Source organism: Heterocephalus glaber, unplaced genomic scaffold, assembly GCF_053883595.1.
Source record: "Heterocephalus glaber isolate CG9 unplaced genomic scaffold, H.glaber_assembly_v1.0 deba00001472, whole genome shotgun sequence".
In the NCBI taxonomy this organism is placed as follows: Eukaryota; Metazoa; Chordata; class Mammalia; order Rodentia; family Bathyergidae; genus Heterocephalus; species Heterocephalus glaber.
Genome location: NW_028258315.1, coordinates 26,874,967 through 26,887,633, shown reverse-complemented (window position 1 = coordinate 26,887,633; position 12,667 = coordinate 26,874,967). Strand labels below are relative to the sequence as shown.

At 51.0% G+C, this 12,667-nt stretch overlaps 1 protein-coding gene across 3 annotated transcripts in view; it reads right to left on the bottom strand.

Moving 5' to 3' along the window:
- Positions 1-12,667, bottom strand: part of Trim67 (tripartite motif containing 67) — a 38,871-nt gene that overhangs the window by 12,329 nt on the left and 13,875 nt on the right. For 2 of the 3 annotated variants that reach the window (XR_015439419.1, XM_021266419.2), the window contains exons 2-5: positions 5,773-5,868; positions 2,920-3,042; positions 2,113-2,223; positions 936-1,095 (exon numbers count right to left, since the gene is read on the bottom strand). Coding sequence is in view for 2 of the 3 variants with exons in the window: in XM_021266419.2 (XP_021122078.2) it covers positions 936-1,095; positions 2,113-2,223; positions 2,920-3,042; positions 5,773-5,868 (490 nt within the window). In the remaining variant the exon portion in view is untranslated. The remainder of the gene's footprint in view (positions 1-935; positions 1,096-2,112; positions 2,224-2,919; positions 3,043-5,772; positions 5,869-12,667) is intronic. The other variant, XM_004854660.3, reaches the window with a different exon arrangement.

Here is a 12,667-nt window from a genome sequence, read left to right as displayed (position 1 = left end):
TGGAGGACAGGACTCTGGTTCTGACTATCACTTGCTAACTCATAAAAGGCTGGATTGTGGAATCTTCAGTTAACCTTTCATTGTGTGTCCCCTCGGCTCTCTGAACCTGGCTCCTGCCATCTCCCACACGCTCATTCTGTTCTCACTTCTGACTTTGGTGCTTTTCTGGGGATACAGAAACCTTGTTCCTGCCTCAGAGCCGTGGTGCTTCCTACCCCTCTGCCTCCTCAGGTGCTCTTCCCTTAGGTTGCTTCTCTCTCCTTCCCTTCCTCCCTCTTCTTCTTCCTTCTTTCCCTACTCCTCACCTCACAATACACCCCCACATCTCCTGCTGCCCCTTGCTCTGCTCTTTATTTGTAGTACCTACCACTATCTGACACTGTATTCGGATTTGTTTGCACATGATCTATAGCCTTATCTGGACTAGAAGCTCAGTCCTGAGGGGTTGCGGATTTGTTTACCCCTGGACCCAGAGCATCTGCCATGGCTAGCCTAGCCTGGGTGGACACTGTGTTTTTTGTTTGTTTTGTTTTGTGGTACTAGGGTTGAACCCAGGACCTTCATAGTGAGCTACATCCCCAGCCCTTTTTATGTTGAGACAGAGTGTCACTGAATTGCTGTGTTGTCTCAGCTGGGCTCAAACTTGGAAATTTCCTGTCTCAGCCTCCCAGAGTGTTGGGAGTACAGATTCATGCCACCAGATCCAGCTTGTGTCTCTGAATGACAAGTAGTCCTCACTTTACAAGGAGGAAGCTCAGCTCTGGCTGTGGGCGATGGCCCCAGCCTCTGCAGCCAGGCCTGGGACTTGGCATCCCCACCCCTCCTCATTCTGCTGGCCTGGGCATCGAAGGCTCCCACCAGCACCAAGCTGCCCCTCAGACTGGATGCCTCTCTGGGAAGATGCCCTGACTGAACTGGGGCCAACCGAGGCTCACCCCTACATTTCATCTGAAGGAAGTCCAGCTGGTGGATGGCCTGCAGCAGCGGCTCACTGTCCAAGGTCAGGTCAAACTCTGCAGACACCTTCGGCTCCAGGGCACCTTTGACCCACTGCTCCTGAGACACCTGCACACGCTTGATCAGCGCGTCGGAGATCTTGGGGAGGGGAAGCACAAGGGTGAGGGTCTGAACTGTAGGAAGACTTGAGCACAGGTGTTGAGGAAGGGCTGGAGCTCTGTGCCTGTGGCTCGGGGACCTCTGAGAGGGGCTGTGCCTTCTAGCCATGGCAGAGATAAAGTGACCCCAGCCTGTAGAGGACTGGCCAGCTCTAGCTGCATAAAGATGCAGTGCATGGTTTCAATCATAGCTCAGAAGCCTGGTCATATAAAATGTAAAAAAGCACCGGCTCTTCAAAGAAATTGGGCCAAACCCTTTTGTGATTTTAAAAAAAATATATGCGAAAGCACATCTGTTTTGCCAAATCTAGTAGTTTGCAAAATGAAACATACTAGTCATTTGTCCCAGGGTGTGAAAAAAGCATCTCCCACGTCCAACCTCCTGTGTCTCTTCCAAGTTATTCTGTGGCTTCTGCTGCAAACTCTAACTGCGTCCCACCCATGGCGCTGCTCTTTTTGCTGGAAGTTTTGCTTACCATACCATGAGCTCATGCACCTGTCTTGGGGAATAATCAAGGGGGTTCACCATTTTCCCCACAAACAGACTGAATGGCTACAATATTCCTGAGCTCCTCACGTCCCCAGGTCAGATTGAGGCTGGAGCAATGACCCCTGAAAGACTGCATGGTCTCTGAGGGAGGCTGGTCACTGCACAGGCCTGCAGGACTCTGGACACTGAGGTATGAGCTGTGTGGATTCTGCTAACTCACTTCTTGTACAGTCTGTCCAGCCTATTTGGCAAAGACTGTCCTTTCCTATTTGTGAGAAAAATGCTGAAGCCTAGCGCTCAGTCCCTAGAGACGATGCCATTTCACCTTTTTGTTTAATGAATGATGCAAAATTAAGGTTGCAGCCAGCTTCTAGGATCACTGAGCAAAGGAGAATAACTTGGCTCCAAGCCAGGGAAAGATCTTGCCTCAAGCTTGGGCTGGTTTGGGGAGTGGTGTTGGAGGAGCTGGAAGAAGCCCAGCTGTGCCCCTGCAGTGGCCAGGCTCACCTGTAGGAAGCCCGAGGGGTCGTTCTCCTTGATCACCTCCAGACAGTACTCCATCAGGCCCGTGGACTGGCGCAGCTTCAGCGTGCAGTGATTGATCTGGTCCCACACCATCTGCAATGGGGAGAGTCCTCTGGGTGACCGTGTCCTCGGGGAAAGAGTAGCCAGCCCTCAAGAGCCAGAGCCAGTGCAGCAATGAGAGGAGGCAGTGCTGCTCGTGAACCCCTAGCAACCTCTTACTGGGCAATAAATAGACCCATTTCCCAACACTGCAAACTTCTGCACTGTGGACAGGGTTGCAGAGAAAGGGCATCATCTGAACCCCCAAGCGGGTGGCCAGCTCCTCCCCTTCCTCTGCCCTTCTGGAGCTCACAGATGGCTTCTGTGGCTCAGTGGCTTCACCCGTGCACATGTTTGGTTGGGACAAGCCTCCATAAGGTGGAGCTCCTGGGACAGTGGCAACCCCTCCACAGTTCAGAGTTATGACTGTTCACTGTGTAAGGGGAAGGGTAATCCTCACTGCCCTCTGGTGGAAATCGGCCCCATGTGTTATTGCATGAGGACTGGACAGAGGCCTGAGCAGAGCTAGGCCTGGTCGGTCACTGCCACTGGTCACTCCTGCTCTGCAAGATGAGACCGAGAGGGTCCCTCTGACAGACACGAGCGGGGGGAGGTGGGAGAGTGGCTTCTGACTTTTCTACAGCAGGACGCTTGGAGACAGCGTGGGCAGGGAGTGGCCTCTGGTGCAATGGGGCCAGCCTGCCTCACCGCACTCACTCAGCCCCTCAGCAGAGAGCACCAGGTGCCTACCTTCAGCTTGTGCTCCCTCTCCTTAGTCACCTTGGTGAGCAGCTTGGCCTTCTGCCGGGTCAGCGCATCCACCAGGGCGTCACACTGAGCCACCAGGCAGGCCTCATAGTCTAGACCATTTTCCTTGGGGGAAGCAGAGAGTGTTAAGAAGACACTGAGGTCCCGAGTGCTACAGACAGAAGAGTGGTTTGTTTTTTTTACTGAAAAAATAAAACAAACTTTCATAATGAAATAATGAGAATGACAGTAGTTAATACACTGTATCTCATGAAGAGTGTTTTGGAGGTGCTCGGCTCAGAGACACAGACACTGGTGTGTGTGGACTTATGGATATGAATTGGGAGGGGTCCTGTGAGCCCCCACACATCCGCATGGCAGAACACTCTGTTGTCATGTGCACCTGCTCACAGAGCATTGTTAATGCTGTAGGATGTGCTCTCGACAGAGTGTGAAGAAGGAAGAAGTGCTGGGGTACAGCTCAGCCGTAGACCGCCTGCCTAGCACATGTGAGGCCCTGGGATCCATTCCCGGTACTACCAAAAGAAGAAGGAGCCGGGTGTGGAGGCACTCGCCTGTAACGCCAGCACTCCGGAGGCTGAAGCAAGAGGATCACTGCAAGTTTGAAGCCAGCCTGGGCTACATAGTGAGTTCAAGGCCAGTACATTTGAGACCGTGTCTCAAAAAACCGAAAAGAATAAGAGGAAGAGGAAGGAGAAGGAGGAGGAGGAAGAACCCAGACAGGATATGAGCTGTGTGCCACATAATTCTATGCACAGTGTGCATGTATTTGGGTTCAAAGTGATGGAACAACTCACCTCAACATGGTGACATGGGTAGGATGTTGGTGAACTTTTTCCCTACTTTCCAAAACTTTCTTTTTTTGTTTTTTCTTTTTTTTTTTTTGAGACACCATCTCAGTCTGTAATTCAGGCTGACGTCGAACTCACTATGGAGCCCAGGCTGGCCTCAAATACTCAGTGATCCTTCTGCCTCAGCCTCCCAAGTTCTGGGATTACAGGTGTGCACCACCAAGCCCGGCTTCCAAAGCTTCTATGATACATACTTTTGCTTTTTATAATCTGAAGCAAGAAGCAAACAACAACAGAAAAAATCCTGTTCTTGCAGTAGGTCTTTCTTGATGTTAAGAAAGAATCCTCCAGGTCCAACATCAGCATGGGTTCAGAGCTCTTGCTATGAGCTGACCAGTGTGGAAGTCTCAATCCCAGGACCTCAGAATGTGACTGTACTGAAAGAAGTTCTTTAAACAGGTCATTAAGTGATAATGAGGCCATGAGGGTGGACCTGGATCCAGTCTGACTGGGGTGCTCTTAGAAAAGGGATGAGGGATGTCACATGAAGGAACTGGGAGGGGACTCCATCTGCAAGCCAGGGAGGGAAGGCCTCAGGAGAAACCAGCCCTGCCCACACCTTGACCTTGGACTTCCAGCCCCCACAACTGAAGGAATAAATTTCTGTTCTTCAAGCTGCCCCATCTCTGATAGTCTATGATGCAGCCTAAGCAAACTAATGCATCTCATATTTGTGAAAAGACAGAAATTTCGTGACTTAAATACTCCTGACTGAAGTCTGAGTTTGACTACTTAGGGGCATGAGTTTTGCTGTAGTTTGATGTTTCTTTTCTTTTTTCTTCAGTACTGAGGATTGAACCTAGGGCCTTGTGTGTAATAGACAGTATTCTGTCCCAGAGCTACATCTCCAGTCCTTTTTAAAAATTTTATTTTGAGATGAGTCTTGCTAAGTTGTTCAGGCTAGCCTCCAATTTGTAATCCTGCTTCAGCCTCCCGAGTAGCTGGGATTATAGGTGTGAACTACCATGCCTGGCCTGTAGTTTGGATCTTGAATGTGCCCCAGAGGTTCTTGTGTTGAAGGCTTGGTCTGCTGGCACTACTGGGAGGCAGTGGGACCTAGGAGGTGGGGCCTAGTGGGAGGAAGTTATGTCATTGGCACTGTGCCCTTGAAGGGGATATTAGAACTCCATCCTCTTCCTCTCCCTGTTTCTTGTTCACCATCTACAGCCATACCACCCTGAATGCACCTGATTTTGTCAGTTTCTTGTTCACCATGAGGTGAGCAGCCTCCTCTGCCACATGCTCCCATCATGATGTTTGTGATGCCCCAGGCCCAATGGGGCCAAGTGATTGTGGATGGAAACTGCCAAAATAAACCTCTCCTCCTTGTAAGCTGGTTATCTCAGCTACTTTGTCAGCATAATGGGAAGCTGACTAACACAGTTTTTATGGTCTGATTAAGAATTCAGGGGCCTAAGACTCTTTTCTCCAGCCAGATACATGGAGGGTTTATAGGCTCCTGGTCTGTATGGACAGTCTCTATGTGTCCACACATGTGTCCACACAGAGAGCACTCTCTCCCCTCCACACAGGGCTCCCTAAAGCCAGACTGCTGGCCTTTGTGCCCTTGCTAGGCTCAGTACAGCACGGAGCATAGGTACCCCACAAACACACTTGTTTAGGAACTGAGGCGTTTATGTTTGGATGCATTGGTCACACAGGCATGATTGGGTTTAAAAGCACCCTATACAGATATCACCACATAGGACTGCATGGCCATGTGGCGTTGGATCACATCTCTCTGGCTCTCTGCTGCATGACGTTTTCTAATTGGCTTCATGTAAACCCCTTTCCACAACAGGTGTCACTTTCCATGTCAATGGATGCCACTGCACCTTCAGCATCCAAGGGTACACAACAAGACACATTAAATCCCTAATGTTCTCTGCCGGAAACACTTTCCCAAAGCTCCTCATCCTTCTGCATGGCTGCATGTTCTACAGACTGACCACACAGAGCATGCCCAGTACCATCATGTGCTCACCTGGATCTGTTGCAGGATGTTCTTGAGCTGAACCAGGAACTCCTTTGCCTCTTTGGCCTTGTCTGAAACTCCATTTAAGGCCTGAGAGAGTTGGGCCTGAAAAAGATATTTCATGTTGGTTAAGGAAGTTGGTGTGAAGGGCACATGCTTGCATTCCATCATGAAAGCCTGTGATCGTGAGAGGGTGAACTAGTCCCATGGGTGAGCTGTCTTCTTTAATGATAGGACCACACCCGACTCATGGGCCTACAATATATACCTGTTCCCCAGCAGTGCTCGGTGGGTGTGGATTGGTTTGTACTCTTCTACCTGACCCCAAAGCTGCAAAGAGGTAAGGAGCACAAGGCCCACCCCCGATGCTGGCATAGCCTTGGCCTGGCTGGCCTGCTCTTCCTGTGGCAAGTATATCCTTCATCAACTGGTGCTTAGGAATCCCATACCCCAGCAAGCTCTGTCCACCCAGCTCCACACAGCCCTCTTCAAACCTATGATGCACATACGGTGGAAGGGACAAAAAGCAGCCCGTGTGCCTGCAAGGGGACAAGGCTGCATGGATGGGACTCCTACGGGGTCCTCTAGAAGGGCAGGCAGGTTCCTATAGGACGATGGCAGAAGTGTTTGGCATCTGCTCTGTCTGACATGGTGGCCATGACCTGCATGTGACTCTTGAGCCCCTGAAGGGTGGCCAATCTGACTGAGCAGCTGGAGTTTTAATATTGTTTAGTTTAAGTTTCACCTGCCACCAGTGGCCCATGGCTCCCATCAGGAACACAGGCCTTTCTCCCCGTCCTGGGTGGGTCCAGGGCCTGGGACACTGGTATGTAGAAGGCTCAGGTGGCCCCATCTTCAACAACAGAGATGTTCAAAATGAAGCCTCTCAGTGTCCAAAAAGGAACGGCTACCCCTCCCCCAAAGCACCCACCAACCAGGGGCCCACATAGGCAGCAGAACACTCTAGACAGGGCTTTGATAACCTCATTTGTTCCTCACAGTCCTGGGTCTAAAGTCCTTCCAGATCAATGAGCCTGTGTGGTTGGGTTCTTGGTGAGGGCTCTGCTCCTGGGCCAGTTCTCACATGGAACTTAGTGGTGTATGGAAGCAGAGGAGCCCTGGTTCTCTTCTTCTTAGCAGGCCACAATTTCATCACGTGGCTCCACTGTCTGTCATCTGGACCCAACTACAGTGGCCCTTTGACTTACGAACTCGATTGGTTTCCAAGGGCTGGTTGTAACTCAAGTTGCTTATAAGTCAATACAGCTGAGGTCTGAAGGTTTACCTGGGCATATGCTGTGGACAACAAGAGGCAAGTGAATCTTCCATTAACCTAAGTAACCCAAGTTGTTATGTCACACCGGTCATAACTTGAAGGTCCATTGTACTTCCCAAAGGCCCCACTTCCTACCATGGTCACTGGGAGGATTAGGGTCTGCCTCCCCTAACCTCTAGGACCCAATGGGGAGATTGTCATTTGTCTTTGCATTTCTAGCCAGAAAGCCTGCACAAAGCAGGGGCTCAAGAATCACTTCCTGGCCAGGCATGGTGGCGAACGCCTGTAATCCCAGCACTCAGGAGGCTGAGGATCACTGTGAGTTTGAGGCCACCACTCCCTGGTGAATAATAAGCAAAATGACTGGATCACTTGAGGCACATGCTGAGTGGGGCAGATCCCAGCAGATCTCTCACCACCATGAGTGCCTCCTAGATGGCCTGGCCTGTGGGCTTCTGCCCAAGAGTTAGGGAGAGGGCGGGCCAGCTACCCAACACCAGGGCCTGCTCTACTCTGCCCGAGCCCTCTCTGGGGCCTGCTGACCTCTTCCCACTTGGCAAGGAGACCTCAGCCTTGGGCAGAGCCTGGATGAAAGGACCATCTCAGCTCAGCTGACGAAGCATCCACCCAGCAGAGGCAGACTCTCCGCCTGACTTTCCCTCTGCTGCTCTGGGTACCATCCAGAGTTAGCTGCCAAGTGCAAAGCACCCCAGGGACTCCCTACCCTATGTTCTCCAGATGAAGATCCTTTGTTGCCATCTGCTGGCCATGGAGGGCCCTTGGTGGGCAGTGTGAGGGCCGACTGCTGTGCAGGGAGGTCCCCACAGGCTACATTGACCTCTCTCCACCCCTGGAGAAGCTCCTTCCCAGGCAGGAGGTGAAATTTACCTTTATGGTTGAATGGATTTTAACCTGAATCACAAACCCACCATTGGTAGCTCCCTGGTCTCCCCCACCAGAGTCTGGGTTCACATAATCTTCTCACTGGGCAAAACTAATGCCTGTCTGCCCATCTTCCCTGGCAGCCCAGGAGCGGCTAGCCGGCAAGCTAGGAGCCCAGCTGGGGTTTCTTCTGGGCAGGGCTGGAAGTGCATTCTGGGTGAGGACCAGGCCAGACTGCTTTGAATCGTGGCTCTGTGTGTCCTAGGCAGATGCTACATCCTTCTGCGGTGACAGCCTTGTGCTCAAATTTGGGAATGACAACAGTAATTGTCACAGGCTCTTACTATTACACTTAGTCATCTAACCAAGCATTCCCTAATCCCAACTCAGGTCTATGTCTGTGAATTTCCTGAAAGCACACACTGGAGCCCACCTGTGTCTTCAGGTTCTAAGCCTGTTAGGTGATTTTTCTAGCTAGCCACTGTGTGAGAAGCCCCTAAATCACCTTCTTTTAAGTTTGATCCCTGAATACTTCTTAGAAGTTGTCAGATTTATTTCAAAACAGATTTTTGAAATATGCTTTCTATATCCTTTTAAATTCTGTAAAACCTGTGGTAATGTCTCCTAGGTCTTGATATTGTAATTTAAAAAATGTATAATTGATACTGTGTAATAGGAAGTAAAGGTCTAAAGGATCAGGGGAAGTGGGAGGGGTAGGGGAAAGGAAAGAAGGGAAAAGAAAAAATATGAGAAAAGAAAAAAATGGAAACAAAGTCTTTGTAAATAGGGAAGGGTGGAGGGGGTGAAGGGAGGGCTAGGAATGGGGAAAAAATAAGAACCAAGATGCATTATGTAAAGGTACAAGATCCCAATGATGTATGTAACTGCATTTTATACCTAAAATGTACCAGTAAACTTAATGGGAAAAAAAAAAAGTTTGATCCCTGATTTCTAACATCAGGGTACCCAGTGGAAATACAGGGTTTTAGAGACAAAAGACCTTAAACAGTGCTGTCTGACTTCTCTTCTGAGAAGCTGATCTTCTAATGAAATGTATAAACTACAAAGGAGCACATAAATTATAATATTGCCACTGGATGTCCTAACATCCAAAGTGTTCTGTTGTTTGCCTGATGGGCAGTCAGCACGCTAAAAGTCTAGACACTTTCCACCTAAACATATCCAAGATCGCAAAGCTAACTAAGAACAATTCTTATTTAAATGTAAAAGAGCTGGAAAGGGGCAAATTACTGGCCATGGGCATGTAAGGCCCAGAAAATACAATCCACACTGGTGCAGTGTGTAGCTACGTGACTGCCATGAACACCACCCCCGACATTTGGGGGACACAACACCCGCCTATGAAACCTCACTCTTTGGAACTGAAAGGCCCTTCCTTGTTGGACAAGTTGAGCGCCCCCCCCCCCCCACTATCTGCCCAGTACTGGAGCAAAGGCAGGTCTTGGGCTCGCCCTGCCCAGGAGTACGGGTGAGAGTGCCTAATCACCCGACAGAGGTCTCTGTGGAAAGGTCCCTCTGGGGCCCTTCGTCTCCCACACCTCAGCGAACTCCTGACTCCCCTCTTCCCACCTGCTCTCCTCACCTCCCTTCTCCGCACAGCAGTGTCCTCCACTGCACAGCCACATCCAGCCTCCCAGCTCAGCACCAAGGCCCTCCCTGCTGCCGCCCGCTTGGTCTCCACCCTCAGCTCTCCTCTCCTCCTTGGCTGTGGCAGTCCTGCTCTCCCTCTTTGGCTTTGCCTAGTGCTGCCTGTCAACATGCATCCAGCTGGGAAGACCCTCCTCTCATGGCCCTCCTGCAGCCTGGCTACCCTCGCCCCACACAGAACATGCCCTCTGAGCTTCCAGAGCAGAGCAGAGCCTGACCTGCAGGGCGGATGGCTACCAGCCCTGCCCTGTGGCCCATCTGCCCCAAGAGCTCTGTCCTGAGCATCTCCGTGTGCCACACAGTGGGGAGTGCGATGCCTGCCACACAGACCGTGCCCATAACCATCGTGTGGTGCACGGATTTTGCTCTGGACTATTTCTGCTTCCCTTGAGCTACTCACACCTCAGTCCTCCCACCCTGGGCATGATTAGCATGGCTGTGAGGTCATCTTTCACCCAGTGTTTGAGGGCACGTAGCTTACCTTGCACATGGCTTCTGGGTGCTAATCCTTTCTGGTCTGGGTCCAGATGTCTTTAGGTTAGCTGCCACCAGTGATCTGGCCCAAGTGTCCCACTGTACAGACTTTCTGATGTCCCCACTCCCTGCCTCTGTCTGCAGACTAGCAGGTCCCTGCCCACCCTGCTGAACCACCTTGCCCACAGCAACCCTGCACCCAGGCTACAGAAAGCAGCTTTGTTTTTTCATCTTCTCTGAACTGTCAGCCCTAGGCTCCAAGTACCTATGACCAAAATAAACCAGCAGCCAAGCAGAAGTCATGGTGGTGAGCCTTGAAGGCCCTCATGGTGGGAACAGGAGCAGCAAGCTTGAGCCTGGGAGGGGAGGTTGCCCAGGGCATTTGGAGACACTCACAGGGCTGGGACTGGGGTGAGTTGGACAGGGGAAGCCCCGGGAGCAGGTGAAGGTAGGACCAAGACACCTCGCCACCAGATGGTAGTAGCCACATCTCCTGGGTCCCCCAAGCCACAGGGTACCCTCCCCCCAGCTCCAGATCCAGCCCACCCTGAGGGCCCTGTTCTTGGAGGCAGCTGTGCATGCATGTTCACCCGGGGAGACCAGCTCACAACTGATGCTCGGGGAGCAATGTCGGGGTAGCCCCACCACGTTAGGGCCGTGGGTCACAGGTTGAGTGGACCCCTTTGATGAGGGCTGGTGCATACCTCATCTAGGCCAGTGGGAGCGCCCTCCTCGAGCCAAGGGAATGGAGCCTGGGGAAATGAGGCACCTTTTCCCTGGCTCCCTGGCCAGACTCCTATGGGCCCTGCAGACTCTACTTCTTAGCCCCCAGCCTCTGGAGCCAGGAGCTTGGGTTCAAATCCTAGCTTACTGACTGTGATTTTGGTGGTGGTGGGGTGTCACTTGCTTTCCCTGCTTCCGTCTCCCTCAGCCATGAAAGAGGGGTCATGACAGTGGGTACACTGGGGGGCTGTTGCGGGGCTCAAGTGAGTTAGTATCTGTAGAGTGCTCAGGATGGGGCCACCACAAATCAATGCCCTCCAACGGGCTCTCTCTTCTCACTACTTCAGCTGTGGTTCCAAAGCTCCTATAGGTTCGGAAGTGCTTAGGACAAAAGTATCATTTTTCTGATAAATTTCCTTTGCTTGAAAGGAAGTCCACATTGGTTTCTTTTGCTTGCCACAAAGAACAGTAGCTGGGCTCGTGGTATGGAGGCTTAGCACAGCCAGCCAGCCACGTGGTGCAAGGCTAATGATACTTGCAGAAGTGGGGTTCATGCGATCCCCATGGGGTCAGCAGTGGAGAGGCCCCCTTGTTCTCTGCTACAGCTTGACCTCACCTCTAACTCCCAAATGCCAGCCATGTAAGAATCCTGAAGAGCCTCTTTCCCCAGGCTGCCCAGGGCAGTGCCCCCTCTCAGCCTTGATATACAGGCTGCCAGTATTGATATGTCAGCACCTCCAACCAGACTAAGTCCTTGGCTAGGACCTGGTGCTGCAGTCAGAGATAAGAAGAGGCAGGATTGATGGGACCTGGCTCCCTATTGTTAGAGACCCTTGGGCACTGGCCTGCTTCTTAGTTAGTGTTCAATGACTCTCAAGAACTCATCTGGCAGAGCCAGGCCCAGAGTCACTAGGAAATTCATGCCCCCACCCCTCAGGACTTGGGCCTTTTAGTTCCTGTTGAAGTTCTTGGTCCCACCTTCAAGATACAAACCACACTTCACCCAGAAGCATGCTGCATACCTCTGGGCCTTTGCACCTGCCATTCCTCCACCCAATGCACCCTTCCTTTGCGTTGCAGGGGGGTCCCAGTCCCATGCTTCCCTCAGCTGTCTTGTGTGACTCCACTCCAGTCTGGGTGAGATGCCTCTTTCTGGGCAGCCCACATCTTATTTCATTCTACCGTCATCATGCATTGACTTTCTCTCATTAACATGTTTGGTCTGGGAGGTGAAGACCTTGCTTCGTCTATGTATGAGTACATGTCCAATAAATATTTGTTGCACAAGTGAGTTTTTTTCTGTCAGATAACATGTCAGGGAAATTTCTAAAATGGATCAAAGAGCCTCTTAGATGGCTCTGCTTGAGCTTTGTACCAGACATGTGATATAATAGTAGACGGACATGCGATTCCACTTCTTACACTTCAAGGCAACTCCCTCTAGAAAGGACTCATCTTTCATCAGCCACTGTGAGATGAACACGCTCCTGATATCTGCTATCTCAAACCAGCACTTTTAAACTTGCTCAGGAAATGTTAGATTTATCTTTTCACTACTTTGCATCATGGCAGAAGAAATGGATTTTAAGCAAAATCAAACTAGCTGGAAAAAGTCCAGGATACAGAAGAGAAGTCTAAAGGGGACTCAGGTGAATATGTGCCCAGCAGTTGGATGTATGCCTGGGAATGTCTCTCTGTGATTTAGGGATCAAGGGAAAAAAAAGTATAAAAGTAAATCTAAATATTGGCCTAACAAAGGACTCTTCTAGGTTTAAAAAGTGTTTCTTCATTCGTCTTCAACCAAAGGCAAAGCCAGAAACATTTGACCGCTACCCAGGGCATGGCTCAGAAAAGCTGGGCTGGTGATGGTGGGGAGTTGGA